This window comes from Aythya ferina (assembly GCF_964211825.1).
Source record: "Aythya ferina genome assembly, chromosome: 1".
Taxonomy (NCBI): domain Eukaryota; kingdom Metazoa; phylum Chordata; class Aves; order Anseriformes; family Anatidae; genus Aythya; species Aythya ferina.
The window spans coordinates 100,055,095-100,076,181 of record NC_140296.1 but is presented as its reverse complement, the minus strand read 5'-3'; the positions used below and the strand labels follow the sequence as shown (position 1 = coordinate 100,076,181).

The window sequence follows — 21,087 nt, the reverse complement described above, 5'->3', positions numbered from 1 at the left end:
AGTAGGCATGTAAAATTTTTAGGCCACAGGCTTACAAAATATATTACTATATTATCAGGATATCTTCTTTTAAATTATTGTGTTGGATCTATTTGAATATAGAATGTTCTAGAACAAATTCTGCCACTTGTACTTGGCAGCCTCTTGTCCTATCAACAAGCCTGTGCAACTAGGATTTACTTTTGGTGGATTTTGGTTCTTAACTCCAGTAACATAGAATTTAGATGTTAAACACAAGTTCTAGCTTAAAAAGAAACAAAATCATGCTAATTTTAAGTTTATCCTGTTGCTTTCTATAGCTGTACACTTTCATTTGTCCTTTCTTCATCTCCAAGAATTGGGCATGTTACCTACACTGAAATCCTCAAATTATGTTTGGCTAAATCTCCTGCTACAAAGAAAAAAACACAGTCCTTTCATTTAAAATTTGACACAAAACGTTTTTGTTATCCCACTGAAAACATGTTTGACACTTCAATGACTTTGGCTTTTAAAGAAAACATACCATAGAAAGTTGCCCAAACACAGAACCAATACCTTTGGTTAGATCACTCAAACAGGATATGGAAGATGAGGGTTTAGGATTTAGTTATCTAGTTATTTAGTTAAATCTGGCAGCTATAATCAATCTCAGTTCTTCCTGTTCTTTGGACTTTCTTTTCTTGAAGAACATTTGAAGATATTTCCATGCCCTTTTCCCGATATGTGTGCAAGATAGGGTAGGTCAGGAAACAATACTATTAAATTTTGTATTAGTTTTAATGCTAATGTTTTTAGTGCAATTTTTGCAAAAGCAAACATTCTTTACATAACTATTCTGAAAATTTCTAGAAGAAGTAGATGCTGAGGCTTATTTAGTCTGGTGATAAGAATGCCAAGGGGTGATTGAACAGTCACCTACAGTCCCTTCACAGTGGAATACAAACAGCTGTGTAAGACTTCTCAACAGTGGCGAAGAGAATAATAAGGGCAACAATTATAAGTTGTAGTTTTAGCATGTCCACGCCATACATCAGAAAAAACTTGATCAATGGGAGAGTAATTAAGCATTGAGGAGGTTACACCAAAACAAGAGGGTGAGGAATCTCCATCCTTGAATCTTTGTCTGAATCTCCAAGGATGGAGATTGGACTGACTCAGACAAAGCCATGCCTGACCTGATTCAAAACTGGCACCAGTCTTGCTTCAGGCAGGAGTCCAAACCAGATTCTATACAATTAAGAAGAATGATACCTTGGTTCTTGGAATCCAGTTTTCTTCTCTGCTATAAAACTATTCTACACCTCTTAATTTTAAAGTCCACTGATCAGACAGCCACTTGCAAAGGCCTACAATTAGTACTTTTTACGAGACAATAAAACATAGAGTAAAATCAATGGGGATTTGGACAGCTACCAGATATTCCCAAAAAAGAAGGTATTGTTCAAAATGCTTTCTAGCATATGACTGATGTTCTCAGTATACCAGCAAGAAGGTTCATTATCAAATATTTATGACTGTAATTGCTGCAATTTTAATAGGAGAAATTACACAAAATTCACAGATTTACTGCTAAATATAAAATCTGATGAAGTTAAACCTTTCCATAAATGAAATTTATTTTCTGTAGACATTAATTTTAAAATTCTCATATAACAAAAATTTCTAGGTCACTGATACATTATTGGTGATATGAACACATAGACAACAGAATTAAGTCCTCTAAAGTAAGTAGTACTTTATTGAGTGAATATACTATACTGCATTATGCAATAGAGGAATGACTGTTAATCTCATTGCAGAAGGGCAATTAAGGCTCGTATTAAGATCATTTACATTGTTTCATTCATCCCATTTTTTTCTCTTTTTGAACACACATCACAGCTAAAAGCACTATTTACTGGAAGATGACCAAGAAAATAAGAGGTTCTTTTAGGGAGAAAAGGGGATCCCGGGGATCCCAATCATTATGAGACTAAATAGTACCTTTTTGTTGGATTTTACCTAAACTTTTAAAAGATGGTGTATATATTCCCTGCCTTATATCAAGGTCTGGCATCAACCCTGAATTAGGGTGACAAGCAAAAGGGCTAAATTGTGATCTCAAATAGATGTTTTATAATGACATTCACCACTGCAAGAAAACAAAGACCTCAATACTGACATCAATATGACTTGAACTTTTTTTTTTTCTTATATGCAAAGATTATTTTCATTCATAACTTTTCTTCCCTATCCCCTTCCTACATGCTACACTTCATTTCACCAAAGGAGAATGAAGAGTAGGGAGAGAATTGACAAAAACCAGTTTTATTTAATGATATTATGAAATGTAACAGAGAGAGGGCTGTGCTATCTCTTTGTTGCTAACCATTTCGTGTGACAGAAAGAAAACTCCATTCATAGTTACTCCATCATTCAATGACCTTGACAATACTTAGAGAATATTCTGTCCTCTAAGAAGACTGCTGTTTTGTATTACAAAATGTAGATGAAGTTTGTATATGCATAAATATTCCATAAATGTGCTTTACCTTTTTGTAAGCAGATTGGCAATGTAAAACGGATGCAAATGAATACAATACTGATTTGAAAGGCAAAATTTGCAGCTGCACCATGCATCTCACTTATCAGCTATTCACATCTAATATTGCATTGCACAACGCTTTTCTTAACAAGATTTACACTTAGGAGCCAGATCAGCAAGACCTTTATATCGGATCAGCATGTTCACTGCAAATCTACTTGAGAGTGTACCAAAGCTTGAAAAGGTCTAAACAGGGACTAGCCAAGAGTTGTCAGTAAAGCAGGAAAAAACATGAAATCAAGGAAATAAAGGAACATCAGGAAAAAAATGGTGTTAATTAACTGATTAACTGTTAATAATAATTAACTGACTTTCCACTGAAATTTTTATTAGACGTATTTAATACACACTTCTTCTGAACAAGATATCTTGCATTTCTTTCTATAAATTTTCAAATCTGCATCTTTTTTAAAACCTTCAACATAAATCATGCTTCCTAATGAGCTGTTGTGAAGTAAATTTTCTAGGTTTTCTTTACTTTTCATGACATTTTATTCACCTTTGAATGTGAAAAGTACATTTCATTCTCCTGATGATTCACGTCTGTATAAAAACCTGAAATACTTAAACCTAGATTTCCCTTTACGCTTCTCACATTCCAGTCTCTCTAATCCATCAATGTAATTTACTTTGAGATATTTATTTCTAATCCAACTTTTCCATCCACACAAGACTTTTAAACCCAAGATTAAGCTGGATGGAGGCCAAAAGTAGTATAAAGACAGAATTAGAGGGATGAATAACTAACATACATGCAGGCATACACACAAACTAATTTGAGTAAGTTTTTTTTTTTTCTTACCATTTAAAAGTAATCTATATTGCTTATAAGTTGCACCTGTTCTTTAACATTTTTTTTTTTCAATTTTATGACATATTGCAAATTGTATCGTGTCATATTATCCCAAGAATTAAGATTTATTAAAATTAAGGGCTTTTTTATTCACACAATTTATTATTGTTGCAAACTATATCATTTTAGCTTGTTAATATATATATGCAGTCCCACATTCTGATAATTTTCAGAGCTGTTTTAAGTTGAGAAAACTAATTTTGAATCAAGATAAACATAGCTTCTTTTGAAAAAAAGATCCCATGAATCCAGCAATAGTATCATATCTGATACAGGGAATGATGCTTTTTAATAGTTTATGCAATTTATTTTTACTGCAATAAATTATTGCCCATTGATTACAGACAATTTCTTAAATTAAACCACTCATTCAAGTCAATTTAACAGTATTATAATCAATGTAAAATTTTAAGATTCTCCATATTGCATATCATTTGCTGTGGTACAAGTTCGGTATAGAATTACAACACATTCTGGTGGTTTGCTTTTTTTTTTTTTTTTTTTTCATCCAATTTTTCAGTGGTCTTAGAGCTCTCGCCTGTGGGTCAGCTAAATGGAGAACCAGATTGTAAAGATGAATTCACAAGCCAGAAATGTTTTTCTTATAACTTATGACATTATTTAGAATGTCCAAAAATCTCTGAGACGTCATGTACTTCTAAATTTCTGGAGTACACACGTGATATTCCAGAAATGTAGAAACACTCCTTAGGAATAGAAAGTGTCATTTTAGAATTGAATGTGATGAAAATTCTTGTCATAGAGAGCCAAACCTGACAGCAATGCCAAGGAATTGAATGTCTCAAATACTTACTAAAAATATATGTTCCCACTGTAAGAGGCTAATGAGCATTTTTTCCTTCTGCTTTTGCTGCTTGCACTAAATGCTAATGTCTTGAAGATTTTTAACTATTACAACAATTTTGGATGCTGACTAACCCTACCAAAATATTTGCAATTTATTTGTTTGATCTACAAACTAGGCTGCCATACTCTACGTAGTCATTGGGCCCATTAATAAAATTATTAATTTATTCTTATCTCTCAGATGTCCATTTGACATTCTTCCTAGTTTAATGGTGAAGCATTGTTACACTACCAGAAAGTCCTTAATAAGAAACTGGGTCCAATTTCATTCATTAGTACAATGAAGGGTATAGTATAAAACCTACGGTGTAAGATGTAGTACATGAGAATGGTAATTAAGCTATATATTAGATTTCCTCTCCATGGCAATAATAAGCAATTGTTATATTTTAACATAAGAATTTCTTATTTGCGTTTCTGAAATCTCAGCAGAAAATCATACAGTGTGAGTTTTTGAAAGTGTGAAGTCTTTTGAAAGAATGTCTGCTTATCTGAAGACTATCAAAAAGCCTTGCTTGAAGACAAAAACTGAAGTTCACTAGCATTACCCAAAAACCTGAGCTGTATGTACAACAAACAAACAAACAACAACAGCAACAACAACAAAAAAACCACCACATTTTCATCAGTCATATACTCAGTCATATACATATGGGCCTTCCTACCCTTCCCAGGCTCAGGCCACTGATGGGTCAGGCTCCATCTCCCCCCGCAGCCCTGCCCTGCCCAGCCATGGGCCAAACCATCCAGACCCACATATGGACCCACGGCCTGGCTTGGCCTAGCCAAGGCCCAGCCCTGGTATCAGGGAGCTCCCGGTGCCAGGTGCCAGGTGCTGGGGCTGACTCATGGGGTGCTGAGTGGCTCTGCAGCTGGTGGGGTGGTGGGACAGGGCCTGCCTGCAGACCCTGCATGGCCGCCCTTGGAAGCCTCCAGAGCCCTGGCCTGTGGACCATACCCTGGGACTATAGGGCTGAAGCGTACTTGTAACAAGACAATTTTCATATTCAGCAGAGCATCTAGTAAGAACAGAAAAATCTGTCTACCATTTGCTCGCTGATCTCTTGGCAAACTATGCTAGTGTTGATTATGACTTTTAAATCCCTAAATAGCCTGAAGTTTGCGTATCAGAATGATTGCTTCACTTTTTGTGCTCTCCTTCAATAGCTGCAATCAGTGCAGCTTTTCAAGTGAAATCTTCATTATAAAAGACAAAGGAGAGAGAATAGGGAAGCAGATATTCTTGGATACAGCTCCAGGACTCTGGAATTTTCTCCTTAATTTGATCAGAAAACATTCCAAACTAGTACAACTTGAGATAAAAGCCAACTTCTGAGGGAGACTTTGAAGAAATGGGCAACAAGCATCTCAGATGAAACAAATTGCAAGCTATTTGAACAGATTAGTACAGAATTCATTTCATATTGCTTAATTTTCCTAATTAAACTTGCAAGAAGGCCTAACAGCTTCAGTTAGGATTTTTCATATAAATAAAAACAGTTATAATCCTACTTCTAGAAGGCTTTATACATAGCTATTAGGTCATAATTATGAGAAAATTAATTACTTGTTAGTGTTAGTAGCAATTCCTTTCAAAAACTTTTTGAAACATCAATCATTTGCTAACACTTTATTTATAAACTAACTTCTGTAGCCATGATGTTTGTTTCATTTAAAAATATATCTTTTGTTCATTTTATCAGTTTATAGCTATTCTTTATTGACTGTATGAAGACAACTACAACATTCCACCTGGTCACAACACAGGGGGACCAGAAGACCCACTTCAGCCTTGACAGTCTCTGTATTGGAAGACTAACAGTCTTTCAGGCACTACTTTCTCCAGCATGTATGATCTTCTGCCTTTCCCCATTAAAGACAATCTTGGAATTTACACATTGCCTACACTGTGGCAAGAAAGGGCTGCAGTACTGTTTTATTGCTCCTGAGTTAAATCAATCTGAGCAAAAGCAATCCTGTGAAATTGCAGCATGGTTTATCACTGGTTGCTAGGAAAAAAATAATGAGTCATACATTATATATGCATCATTACTCGACTTGTGCAAGCAGTTAACTATACCTGTGTAAAAGTGCTTATATCTGAATCTTAACCATAAACCTGTCTCAAAAATTTGAACAGACAAAAACAGTGATTTTGTTTCCATTAAAGAATATTGACCAAGTATAGAAATTATGATGACTGAACTACAAATTGTAACACAGAGTACTAACTACATGTAGTCTAAACTCAAACCTCAAACCTCACTCAGCCAAGCAGGTATTGAGGTATCGCAGGAAAGTGGTCCTTAGCTACTTAAGCACAATGAGAAACTGCCTCTAAAGCATGTAACATTTTTTATCATTCAAAAGACTTACAAGTATCTTTAGTGTCTTAAGGAAGGATAAAGAAAAAAATTAAAAGCCTTCACTCTAATAAAAGCTTCATTAAAAACGCTTTTGTGAACTGAAAATAGGGATTCAGAAGAGGATATCTCAGTGTTACCTAGCATAAAAATGTAAATATGCCCAAAAAGAATGAAGAGAGGTTTAAGTGGATGTTTTAGAAGACCTGCTGAAACCCTCTCAGGAAACAGGAAAAGGATGATTTTTTTCAGAAAGACTCCTGTTACAGTTAACAGTATTGTCATAAAAAATACATTAGTACTGTTTTTTGCTGTCTCCATCTTGGAGGACCTTTTCTGCTCTGGGCTGTTCAGTCCTTGCTTTGGCAACTAATCTTTTATCTATCTATCTATCTATCTATCTATCTATCTATTTATTTATTTTCTGTTTTGGCCATATAATATGTTACAAATAAAACAAAATTTTAACTTATAATGGAATATCTGCAAAAGCTTCTGATAAATGCCTTTTTGATCCCTTTTGATTTCGCTATCAAATTATGTAGTGTAGAATCAACAAATTTTACAAAAGATGCCTCCTGCTTAGCAAATAAATTCTGAAGTAGCTTTTCTATCACAGTAGTTCATAGATAAATTCAGAGAAATATAAAGTATACATATATATATATATTATCAGAGAAATATATTGCCAATTCATTGAAGAAAGCAGCTAAGGGAAAAAAAGTCTCAAATGTGGTCCAAAACATAACATTAAAAGAGAAGAGGTACACCAATATCCATTAATACATGTCCTGCCATTAGGGGAAACACATTGTCTTCTTTTGGTCTTCTAGTACTGAAAAATACACATTATACTGAACTAAAATTAGTGCTAAATTAGTGATTTAGTTATTACCTTTATAATAAAATTTATTGTGTATTGTTAAGAAAAACAATACACATTTTTAAAATAAAAAGTCATGTTTCTTTGAATATTTGTTAATTATATGTATGTTTTTTTGAAACATTTTTTTTTGTAATTGGAGATTTTTTTGTGTGTGAATGATGGGATGTGAAAGAGAAAGAAGTTTTTTATCATTTATCATTTTTTATCATTTTTATCATCATCACTTTAGATCATATCCTACACTTATTCTCCCCTCACAGTGGTGATAGCTGCAAAGCAATTCATCTCTAGCTGTATACATCATAAGACCGTTGGGGCTGCTTTAGCTTGCACTACCTGTTAAAAACACTGGAGGGTAAATATGCAGGGGATTACTCATCCGGTAAAAGTATTTCGTTAATATTAATCTTTCTAAATACCCTCCTTGGGCATGTACAAATAACTCTTGTCTATTCTAGGACGCTTATACTATTTTCTCCCTTTAGAAAAGTGAAAAGAAGGCATAGACCTGGGAATGAACTGGACACATTTATAACATCCCTACCAATACAATAGATAGAAAACAATATAATATCTAACAAATGTATACAATGCATCACTTGTTGAACAGTACTTTATAGATATGCTTTTGAAACAGATATAACGAAGATGTAGAAATGTAGAAAAATTGCTAAGTTGTTAAAAATCAGTAGTTAATCCCTAGGATAAAATATCACGTAATAGCTTACTCAAAATTTTAAGTTAATTGCGTATGTAATGCATATTCTCAAACTAACTCCTCTGTGACTTCTACTATCTTTGAAATTTATAGCTTCAAATATATTCTTTGTCTCTATTTGACAGGAAAATGAAAAAATGTGAAATAATCATAAATTTGTTCACCAAAATTATGTAAAACTAGAAATTAGCTGTTGACATTAGATCAGAGCAAGGTTCTGACTGGTGCTAGAAGGTCTGATTTTATTAACATCACGTGAAGATACAACCACTGGACTATGTATGGAGAAATGGAATAATGAAGAAACAAAGGATCAATTAACACACACTTGAATTCTTTTTCTTTGATATTCGTTCAATTAAAATACTTCAATTTATTTTTTTGTAGACTTACTTTGAACTCCATGGGAGCGAACTATCTTCCAGGTTTCTGAGGCTACCTCTTTTACATCCACTTGGTAATGATGAATGGGCACACCTCCATGTGAATCTGGCTTATTGAATGAAACTTTGGCAGTGGTTTGTGACAACTCTAAAATCCGTACTCCATAAGGATTTGATGGCACATCTAGAAAAGTACAAACATCAATTTAATAATCAACAGCAACTAGGCAGACCTAAACTAACAGTTGATAATTTACCCCAGGAAGTGTCCTTAGCATCTTGAAGGGGAAAGAAAATATTGAATGTGATGAAATAATGTTTGCTTTAGATAAACAACTTTAGCTTTCTAATATGAAGCTGTAAGAAAGCTACATTAATTTTATTGTATGGTAAAGTCATGACAAACATTTTCTTTTCTGTCTGTCTTTTATAATATGATTTTTTTAATAGCTAACTTTGTCAGAGGCAAATGTAAATGCTGATTGATTAGTTTACTATATAATTATGTAAAGGAGAATAACAAACAAATCATATTTAACAACAGGAACAGTTCTGGCTAAATAGATCATTCAGAGACTGAATTCTTCTAAATGAGACGACGACGAAAAGCTGTAGAAATCATTTGGCCATTTTCATGAAAATCTAAAACACAGCTGAATATATATATATATTTTTTCTTCCCCCCCCCCCCTTTTTTTTTTAAATAGACTGGGTTCCAACCTACTAGCAAGAAATATTAAAAGAAGGTTTCTTTCCTCTTTTCAGTTTAAGAAATATTTACAAAATAGGTTAAAAGATTTTGTTTTCAAAGTAGAATAGAACTAGGAAAATAAAGCATGTGTTTGTACTGTTGAAATGCTATGAAATGAGATATGAAATAAAGGTGAAAAATTAACCTTAGGGTCATCCTCTGAAACAGAAACATTATCTTACTCTTACAGTGTATGACCGATCTATCAAACAGAAGACAAAAGACTAACTTTTCTAATTGTCCTAGGTTATAAAATGTTATAATTACAAAAATGTGTACTGAAAATACTACGAAGAATTCTTTGTTCTGTGGACTGAGAATCAAGGGTTTGAAATACTTATATATTCTCTTCTAATACATTTGACATTTATTTGCATATCCACTTACAGATTTGATATTGTTTTTGTCTCTCTGGATGGAAAGTATGTTTATAAAGAAAAGCAAGAGCTTGAGCCAAAGCTGATCATTCGATCAGTGGGTACTGAGCCATTTACATAAAATGTAGTCTGTATTCAGGGGCTGTCAGGAAGCTGTTGGGAATAAAAAAAGAATCAATCTGAACTTCAGCCAGTACTGGTACTTGATTGAAAATGAGCCAAAAATTGTTATAAAATATTAAGAATGGGTTTTAGGACACACTCGGCCATGAATTCTCATGAAAAGGACACCTGCCAAAGATGCTCTGATTTATCTAACCTTTCAATAATCTGGTATCTACATTTTTCCTGAAAAAAAAATCTCTTAGCAGAGTGTCTGAATGCTAATATCATATCTCTGTGAATTCTGGCAGTTAGCATTTCAGACTACAGGTCTCCTGAAACCTCCAATGCTTGGTGCTCATTGGGTTAAAAACAGCATAGATGTATTTACAATGATGTATTTTTCATATCTTTTACTTAAAGACAACTAAATGAATCCATGAAGATTTGAGCAGAATGCAAATCTCATCTTGAGGGATTCAAACCCTCAAATACCTTCTTATTCAAGGAAGCTTTTCTATCACCAGGATATGGGATGTTGCAGGACATTTTCACCCTTCTTATTGAAGTTGTATTTTTCTACAGAAAGGAATTCAAGATTCATAGAACATGAATCAAACAGAACATGGCAGAATATAACCAAATAAGCTATACATCAAGGAGAAAAGAGAACTGGGTTTTGAATCTTTTTTGAAAAGGATGCTTAATACTTTGCATAGGTAATCAAAATATCCATACTTTAAACTAAAATTGATCAAAAGGTGGCTTGTTTTCTAAGAAAAGGAAAGTATGTTGAAAATTTTTTATTTTATTTTTTAATGATCACTCACAAGAAAAACTAGTTCTGTGAGTTGCTTGCTAAGTAATCATTGATCCCAAATTCAGGAGCAGATAAGGATTAGAACCAAATTTTGACCTTTCTCCTCCAGATTCTCATTACAGCTGAGAGCACTAAGCTTTTTCCTGTTAGCATTAGTAACTTAAGTACTGTCCAGTGGACAGCTTCTTTTGTCCTTCTCATTCTGTTCTGACAGGAGAGGGAAAAATCCAGCATAACTATGCCAGCAAAGCAGGCCAGGATAGCCAAAGTAAAGTAGCATAGTACTGTATGAGAGATGCAGATACCACCTGCATGCAGAGATGAATATGGCTCTCCAGTACTGAAGATGAATGGCCTTAACTAATTATGAGCTAAAAGATGCTATGGATATCTACAGTATTATGAATAGTTCCTAAACACCTTTACTTCCTTTTCTGTTGTTAAAAGAGCTCAAAATAGGAACAAATTATTTTGTATAAGGTTGAATGAATATTTAATTTCACTGAGATTAGTTTCATGTTACTTTTTGTATGCTCTTTTTATGAGTCAATTCACTGTTGTTTCAGTTTGGATCAAAACAATTTTTTGGTCAATGGTGTGAATCAAATACACTTTATTTACATATCCATTCTATTCCTGAATTTCAAAAGGAGATCTCTTTTCCTTGTGTGTTTATGTCTGCATATGATTAACTATAATAAACATGGCATAGGAAGCAGACATCCTTAAGGAACCTTACATTCTTCACTGAAGATTCAAGAATAATTTCTGCCAAATGAAGATATGGTTCTATCTGGTATTAAATAAAAAATAAAGTTCCAGTGAAAACCCAGTAAAATATTTTGCATAACTAGCATAATGCTATGTGTTTGAAACTCATTGTTAAATGTATCCACAATATTATTTTATATATGCATCCCATAATATATATGCTACCCATATATGTGAAGGTAACTTTTATACAATTTTCAGAGTTGAACTACATCAGTGTTTTATTTTAAGAAAGAATTAATCACCTGAAGAAAATATAACAGGATACACATTCCTAGTCAAAATAAGAAACAAATAATAGTGACTCCATTGAAAAAGTGTGAAATACCTACCAACTCCTTCAGATTAGGTAAATCTATAACATTTTTCCCAAAGAAGATCATTAGCAGCATAATGAACTGAATCTAATTTAGTAGTTCTCTATTGAGCGTGAATTTGATCATGCAAAGTAAACAGCTCTCTGGTCCTGATCTACCTAAACACTTCAGCATTTGAGCTCTCTCTTCCCTGTCACCTGAAATTATCTGGAACAGTGCCATGATTTTTCTGTTAGAATTGTAAGGCTTTAGCTCAATGTTTAGCAGGAATAAAGAATAATTTGCAAGGTTGTGTACACTGAAGTCTGCCCCTGGAAGGACAGAACTGTGGATGCTTCTTGTTCTTTTACTTTCTAAAACCAAACCAAACCAACCAATTAATCTCCTAAGAATTTAGCTATGGGCAGTGATTACTTTTTTTCATATACTGTTATGGATGTAAGCTGAAGTACTATACTGTAGAAAAGTGTGGGATTTCTCTTATATTATCATTTAACGATAGGACAGATTTAGGTATAGCATCTTTAGAAGTTCCGCTGATATCTTTGGTGTTGTTAAACTGCTTTCAAAACATGGGATAATTGAACAACAGCCTATAAATTATAATATCATTTAAAAAAAAAAAAAAAAGTTTCAGATGTTTAGTCAACTTCGTGTTCTTTCCACACTATTTCTCTGCTAATGTATGATGTCAAAGAATTACTTAAAACCCTAAAATATTAAGTGGAAAATTGCGCTTAATATATAAGGTACTCAGTGCATAAAGCTGGTTAGCACAAATGAACTTTGTGATGCATTGGCCTTAATTAAGTATAAATTGGTTTAGTTCCAAGAACAGTACTAGAGCTGATAGAGAAATACACATGGAATTATGAGTACATATTTATCTCCACAGCTATGTAAATAGTCTTTCAAGTCTATTACATTTTACTCAACCCATTCAATAAATGACCAGTCTTTATCACCAGAGATTTTCTTTTCAAGCTACATTTTGGATAGTTTTATGGAAGAAAATAATTTTATTTCTGGGAGTTTAGCAGTCCTGGTATAAATGGAGGAAAGAAGTGATGGTGTGGGAGTACGCTGTGGGGTCAGAGATTTATCTTCCAGTTAGTTCTTGTCTCATTATCTCCTGTCAACACATTCCTACTACAGTTCTGCAGCTTTTCCTGACTCCATACATCTGGCATATATACTGACTGAAAGTAGTCTAAAGGCTGAATATAAGTACTATCAGGAGCACAGCAGGGAAAGAGATGCAGCAGGGAGTACATCTTTGGAGTCACAGATCTTGGTGAAATAGTTCATGCTTTTGCATCCTTAAAACGGAAAAAAATATATATATTAAATGTCCAGATAAGTGCCAGTCTTGCCTTGATGTCTTTGATTGGGGAAAACTACCATAAATTTATTTTATCACATCACTGGGAGTTCTGGAAAAATAAGGAACGGATAAGGAATCAGGACCACAGCTCTCATGTAAATACATAAATAGTAAATAAAAATAAGATACACACACACAAAGCAAAAACAATTGTAGTGTTGACAGTTTCACACACATGCTTATTGAATACATTATGATGCTTTTTACTATTACATTTCCTTTAGCTGATGCTGATACGGAAGATGCACACGGTAAGGTTTAGGGCTGAGATCTAGATTTTAGATCTGCCTATGTTTTATGAAGGTAAATGGGCATTAGGCAGCAGCAAGGTAAAAGTTACACACACACACACACACACACAAAAAAAAAAAAAAAAAACAAAAAAAAACGCAGCCCAGCAATTTTAAAACAGTCAGTAAGACCCCAAAGCACTGTTTTGGCACAGAACATGACTATCTTCCTTTTTTGTATTGTTGTGTTATATTCCAGGGAAAACAAAGTCCCATTTCTCTAATTTTATTTTACCTGTAAAAAAAGGAATATATGGAAAAACAAGGAACAACATCCATTAACCAGTCCCAAAGTGCCAGCACCAAAAATCTAGATCAGTAAACTGCTAAATTTGATGTTGTACTTCTTGTACATGGATCAACCTTTTTAAATCTTGAACATCAACTGATTCCATAAAACTATTTACAGGATATAATTTCTGTGAAGCTCATTTGTTGTCTTTCCTATGTCTTCATTTGCTCTTGATGTCGTTAATCCCCATCTTCACTGACTTTCTGTGTATACAGGAGACTTAAGATATATTTGATAATTTGATTAATTGGGAATTCTCAATGTCTACTGACATCATATGCATTTTAATTTTCCATTTTGATTCTCTGTAACATTGCTTTAGAAAGGAAACAGATATAGCATCTCTCATTTCTTTAAGTTTTATCATATGTTACCATTAACATTAAGTTTTAGGAAGTGTTACCACTTCCTAAATGCTGTAAGATCCTTGGTATTCTATAGTAAACTGTGAAAAACATGAAATGGATGATTTAGCAAGACAAGTTTGTAATTCATCATCAGAGCTGTATGATGTAACTAATTTGCAAACTGTATGCACTTCTTATTGGTGTGGTTTCTGCCAAGTTGTTGCTGTTAACACTATGTCACTGTAAGTCTCTGTGCATAGCTGCAGTTCCAGGCATGATGTGCATGATGTTCAAATTTCATCAAAAATAAAAGTATTCTCCTATGTGCTGAAAGAAAGAAAGACTGAAAGAAAGACTGAGGCAAAAAGGCAAATCAACGATTCATTTGAACTTTCAACCCCTTTGCTGTCCCAGAATAAAGAAGGGGAAAGGAAAGTCTAGAGTAACTAAGACCATGAGAGCCTTGGAGGTGAATCATGGTTTACATTTAGGGATATATTCAGTCTATCTTTATACTGTCATGTGCAAAATACACTTCAATATCTAAAGGAAAAAATTGAAAAAAAAATCCAGTTTAGCTGTGTCATAACTTTAACATTTACCATTTTAAGATAGTAAATTATCTATTCCAACAACACTGTATTAGATCATTGATAGCCATACAGTTTTCTAATAATCTACCCAAAAGCATTTGAAATAACAATACTGAGATCTCAACAAAAAGGAAAAAATGCTTTACTAGTTAATATAATCTAACTACATACTGACATTTGACATTATCTATAACTAAACTTGATCTGTGCAAATCTAGGAATATCTGTGCTCACCTCAGGCTCTGAAAGCCATTGGGACAATCTGCCAAGCTCACCTGCTTGTCAAAGCCTAAGCCTGTCATAGAGAAAAAACAGAGTATAAGTAGACTTCTAAAACAAAAGCTGTGGATGTGATGTGAGGCAATTCATTTGCAGTGGCAGGAAATGAAAAAGACTGTGGATCTTCTCGTAATTTACATGTTACTCACACACCAATTTAAATGCTTAAGCAATGAGAAAAGAGGATGTCACTCATGGTATTTTCAAGGGTTGATCACTACCAGTCAGGTGCTGAGCACGTGTAAATAAGCCTTCAATAAGCACTGAAGATTCTCAGCATTTTGCAAGTAATGGCACCTTTCAGTGTAAAACCTTGAATAGGTTGCAGTTCTTCAATTTCTGTGAAAGATTTAAATGACAGTATCCAGAGTTCAGGCTGATTTAGTAGCTCTGTATAATTACAGTGAGCAGGTATAGTTCTGTCATACACATCACTATGGTTGCAAATCTAAATTTTGAAAGAAATCTTTTTCTGTCACCAATAAGCCATATTTCTTAAGGAGGGGCAAAAGTAAAAATATAATGATATCGTGCCACATGATCATGTTTTAACTAGTAGTAATAAAAAGCAAACAACAACAACAACAAAAAACCACTAGTTTGAATCTGCTGGAAAAAAAAAAAAAAAAAAAAAAAAAAAAAAAGCAGAAAAATGGAACAAAACATGAAGCATTAAGTCATTCCTGCAGAATTTTAAGAGAAAACAATTCAGTAAAATGATTGTTAATTGTAAAATTTGCCCTAGCAGGATACTTTGCTTACTACAATCTCCTGGCTGGAAAAAGTATTTATTTTTCTCTGACAGATCTATTGGAGTAGTCTGTTACACCCCAGCATTAGTACTTACAATCAAAGTGACAAGGAAATCCAGGCTCTATTTAAATGCATGAAAAAAAATGCTTATTTGGGAAATATCAGTCATTAGGACTTCTTGATTTACTGAAGTAAAACAACAGGGGTAGAAGGAAGAAGGCTTTTGTTCAGCATTTTGTTCCTGTAATTATGATGATGCTTCTATCCTCTATCTTCCTGACTATTTTTTATTTCTAGTAGATGTTAACTTAAATGCAGAAATAGTGAAATACTTCCAGTTGATCTTAGCTTAAATGCAGAAGCAGTGAAATACATGTTTTATTTGCTTTTTTTTTTTTTTTCCCCACCAAAAGAGTCTATTTAGGTACAAATGCAGTCTTTCAAGATAGTGTGTATTATGCATTACACTGCAGTAAGGATTATTCAGCACAATGGAGTCCTGACACCCTCAAGCCTCACATAAATACAATACCACAATGTATTAAGGATACATGTTCACCATAATTACTACAGAATTTGCATTTATTCTATTTGTTTTTTCATTTCATGTTATAGAATGTCCATATACATCTCATACTTAACATAATAGCTTCCCATAATGCTTTGTTACAGTTTCACTAAATATATACCAATTTACCTTTATTTGCCTACAACCCCAATACATAACTTTCAAAATTGCTGATAACGTTTTCTGCAGAATTGACTGAAAAATGGCAAACAAGCTATTGCAAAATAGAGAATAGTAAGCTGTTTGAAAAACTGGAATCTGTAACATCTCTGACATAGCTGTGTTAAAAAGCCAAAACAGCCTGTATGGAGTTATTTTTTCTTGTTCGCATTTCCAGGGGCTCTCGTGAGAATTAGCTGAAATAAAATGTATTATCAAAATACCATGTTACTTTTCAATTAATAATGAGAATTATTTTGTATTAAATTTAATTATGCGTAAAAGCAAGAAATAAATATATTGCTAAATATATGATATTTATAATATAATATGTAAATATATTGCTAAAATAATCCTGTAGCATCACTAAGTTGTGACATGTTATTGTTTGTTTTGAAAAATTAGGAAATATTCAGCAGATACAAAGATACAAGATATCTACTGAGATACAAGATATCTACTGAGATGCTACCATTTGTATATACCTCTTTATAAAAAAAACAGTGCATAGCAGTAACCAGAATCTGACTGCCTCTGTTTCCATTGGCACAATTGCTCCATTTTCTCATCTTCTTTTGTTCTGAGGTAAGACACCTGAGGGATATTTCCTTCTGTTTTCTAGAATCTATGTTCCCAGCTTTAAAAAGGAATTCTAGCGCCAAGTTTTCTGTTTTTGAGAGGAACTGAGAATTTTTTCTCAGAAGATACTGCCCTTCTACTGCTTTTCTTTTCCAGTGGAGCCACATGCATCAAGCCTTAGAGATAATACTCCAGAGGCCAACGTAGCACCTAGCACTGCAGAAGAACAAGCAGAGCAAATGCTGCAGCTGAATCAATAGATAGATGCGTTGCCCCAAAGAGAAAGCCATGCTGAAGAGAAATTGATGTAACCTGGCTAAAATAAGGGGATTAGGTGCAGTCCTCATTTGATGGATTTAATATAAGTTTACAAATCCTATGCCAGTCACAAATATTTACAAAATTGGGCCGTTAGTTTCTAGAGGGTTGTCTATTTCCTAGATTAAAGGGGGACAACAATAACATACAGATAATAGTTATAGTTTATCTATTCAAATCAACACTAACTTTCTGTAAGTCTTGAGATTTCTTAACTAGAGACAGAATAGTTGGTAGAGAAATTAGTTAATAGTGTTTTTCTTTAAAATTTAGAGCTTTTCTATTACTACCTTAATTTTGAACGTCACAGGAAGTATTAGTTTTTTATATATATATTTAAAGCTACAAGTAGTACAGATAAACTGTTACAGTCATAATTTTAGTCTTTTTATGGAAAGGTGTTCAAGTGGTTCCATTGAAATAAATGGGACAAATGAAGTAAATGATCATAAACATGAATGAAGACTCTACAAACTGTTCTTTTCTACAATTTCTTTTCATACACACACAATGAAATAAAACAAACAAAAAAATGTTTGGGGTATGAATTAGCTTGTGATTTTCCTTAAACTGGGGAGAGTTTTGTAAGGCAGAATATAAATAATCTATTGCAGGAAATTAGGACTTACTTGGGACTAAGTAACATGCAGAAGGAAGAGCTAATAGTAGAGTGTAGCATGTAGCTACCAAAGGACAATCAGATTTGCAACATAGTAAATGAAAAAGTTGTCTACTGAAGAAGAATGTATCTTCTGTATGATATAAAATCTTGCCACATCAAAATCTGTTGTTTTTTAAAAGAAAAATTATATTTGTCTATTTTACGAAGATCAACTGCTTTTGCCACAGAACAAAGAAAAAAAAAGAGTACAGTATTCATGGTAAATGAATATAAATATATATATACAATAGTATAACATAATATATATATATATATATATATATATATATAGTGTTAATGGTAAATGCTGTGTTAGTAATAATTTCCTTAAAAGTAATGGGAAAAACTTTCAAAGCTGTGAACTGCTTAGACCTAAGAAACTTCTTAATACAGAAAACAACCATTTTTTATAACTCCTGAGACACTAAAGAAAATAATTGCCCTATTGAGCAGTACTATAAGAAATAAAACAATTGGTAGCTTAAAAGAGGCTATGATTGGACACGCACATTTCAGCAGTGTACCCACAAAGGTCCTCCTAGTAGGGCTCCAAAGAGTTTATTTTCTTTATTCAAAAAATATAACAAAAATTACAGCTGAAACATTCAAGATCATAAAAAATATACAAGCCCTACTTTAAAAATATTATGCAAGACTGGAAGTGCTCTAATCTTCATTTCTACTTCTACCTTGCAAATATATCGTCCAGTCTGGCAGTATGATATGATCTCAAAGTTCCATGATGAAAATGATCCATAACAATGCGTTGTAAGGGGTGCATAGCTTTCAGTTTGGCTATACCTTTATTACTGTAAACTACATAATAAATCCATAGATGTCATTAAAGGTGGAACAATTTGCATCACCTAAGAGTGTAAATCCACATGTCAGGAGATCTCAAAGCTTGCTAAACAAGTGTCGGTCCATTCCTCAACAAAATATCATTGAAAGAAATGCTAAGAAATTCTCATTTAATATTAGTTAATAGTCCTGATGAAGTTGAAGCACACAGTCATATTTTTATATTTGCCTAAGCAATGATAGATGGACCTAAAAATATTCATAAGTTTAACAACCTTTAACAACTGATTGTAGAATGTTTCTGAGCTTAAATTAACTCTGTCTAGCACACCAGGTCAAATTCTGCTTTTAAATAACTAGAACTGCATATGATAAAAAATTCTTTGCTCAAGTATTTCAGTCTTTTCTCTTTGGCTTCTCAAGAAAATACAGGAGAAGTCTTCCTTATTCTTACTGCCTGCAACCCATATGTCTATCCACTGAGGTAATGAAGACACACTGTTAAAATGTAGGATGTAATAAGGGCAAAGGAAAATTTAACATAATTACATTTCTTCAATTTTCAGGAGGGCTTAAAATTAAATTAAAAGAGCATTCATATTTTGAGGGGACTGGCTTATTTTCCTTCGAACTGCTACGCTACTTTTAGAGGATTAAAATTAACTGCAAACATTCCATTGGAATAAAATAAACAGAGAAAATTGTGTCTGAACTTCATTTTGATTAAAAGAGAAGAAAGATTTCAATAAACGTGGAAAAAAATAATTAACTTACCAGCTTGACCAAGTGTATACTCCTGATATCTTGTTCCTATTCTGTTTGTAGCTGTACAGTTATACCGTCCAAAATCACTGTCAGATGTGGGAGCAATCTTTAAAATGAATATAATTTGAAAATATTACTTTCTATTCAAATAACAAAGTTTTTTTAAAAAATCAGAAATGCAAATATGTTCTATTTAACCAATATGCAGATGAGTTCTTACTCCAGCCTGTCTAGTATATTCACCAAAATACAGATCTAGATTCACCCTTTTTCATGTTAAACTCCCCCTTTTCAAATTCAAATTAGGAAATCAAATAATAGGAAATGGTGACATTGTTTATCTCTATAATTTCACTTTTGAACAAAGAAGGAAAAAATTAATAAACTGCACATTTGTTCACAAAGACACTATTTGCACATATTTTGATTAAACTAAGCAATGATAGGTCTGAAAATTGCTGTTCCTATAGATAATGCAAGGACAATTTTTATTTTATTTATTTATTTTTATTTTAGTTTATGGGATTCACAATACACCGGACATTCAAGGGAAAAAAAGAAAAGTTGCCAGGGAACAGCATAAGCTTTCTCTGTAGTTAACCAAGTGGCTCTATAACATTTATTCAATGTGGTATGGGTCTGTATTGACTTTCAAAATAGCACCAAAGGGTGGATTAACTGCCAACCTATATAAATTAGCAGAACACATTTCAGTGATAGTCCAAACTTTTCTTTAAGGGAACTGTGGAGACTGTTTCTTGGAAAGCTGTGGCTTTGTAAGTGTCAAATTATCAACAGCCTCTTTCCTCCATATAATTTAACATTTGAAACAGGTGTTTCAATTTGAATTTTGAATCAACGTTTCAGTTAATGTCAGATGTTGTCATATTTTTTTCCTCCAGAATTATTAAGCTAGTCCTGATGACTCCATCCAGTTCAATCAAAATAACTGAAATCCACTTCCATTGGGAGAGGTTAAAGTTAATACAGAGTCAAAGAATCATAGAAGGGGTTGGATTGGAAGGACCTTAAAGATTGCCTTATTCCAACCCCATTGGACATGGGCATGGACACCTCTTACCAGACCACATTGCTCAATGCCCTATCCAGCCTGGCCTTGAACACTTCCACAGGTGAGGCATCCACAGATTCTCTAGGCAACCTGTTTCAGTGCCTCACCATCCTCACATTAAACAATTTCTTCCTAATATTTAATCTAAATCTACCCTTTTTTAGTTTAAAACCATTACTCTTTGTTCTATCACTACATGCCCTGACCTGCTTTCCTGCTTTCCCTTTCCTGCTTTCTTGGAGGCCCCCTTTAGGTATAAGATCTCCCTGCTCTGGTATAAGGTCAGCCTGCTCTTCTCCAGGCTGACCAACCCCAACTCCCTCAGCCTGTGTTAATAGGAAAGATGCTCCAGCACCTTTGCGGTCCTTCTGTGGACTCACTCCAACAGGTCCATGTCCTTCTTGTGCTGGGGGACCCGCAGCTGAACCCAGTGCTCCAGATGGAGTCTTATG

At 33.6% G+C, this 21,087-nt stretch overlaps 1 protein-coding gene across 2 annotated transcripts in view; it reads right to left on the bottom strand.

Annotated features, from left to right (window-relative positions):
- Positions 1 to 21,087, bottom strand: part of NCAM2 (neural cell adhesion molecule 2) — a 285,518-nt gene that overhangs the window by 56,852 nt on the left and 207,579 nt on the right. For both annotated transcript variants that reach the window (XM_084530898.1, XM_084530899.1), the window contains exons 11-12: positions 19,573 to 19,669; positions 8,647 to 8,820 (exon numbers count right to left, since the gene is read on the bottom strand). In XM_084530898.1, the coding sequence (XP_084387024.1) occupies positions 8,647 to 8,820; positions 19,573 to 19,669 (271 nt within the window). The remainder of the gene's footprint in view (positions 1 to 8,646; positions 8,821 to 19,572; positions 19,670 to 21,087) is intronic.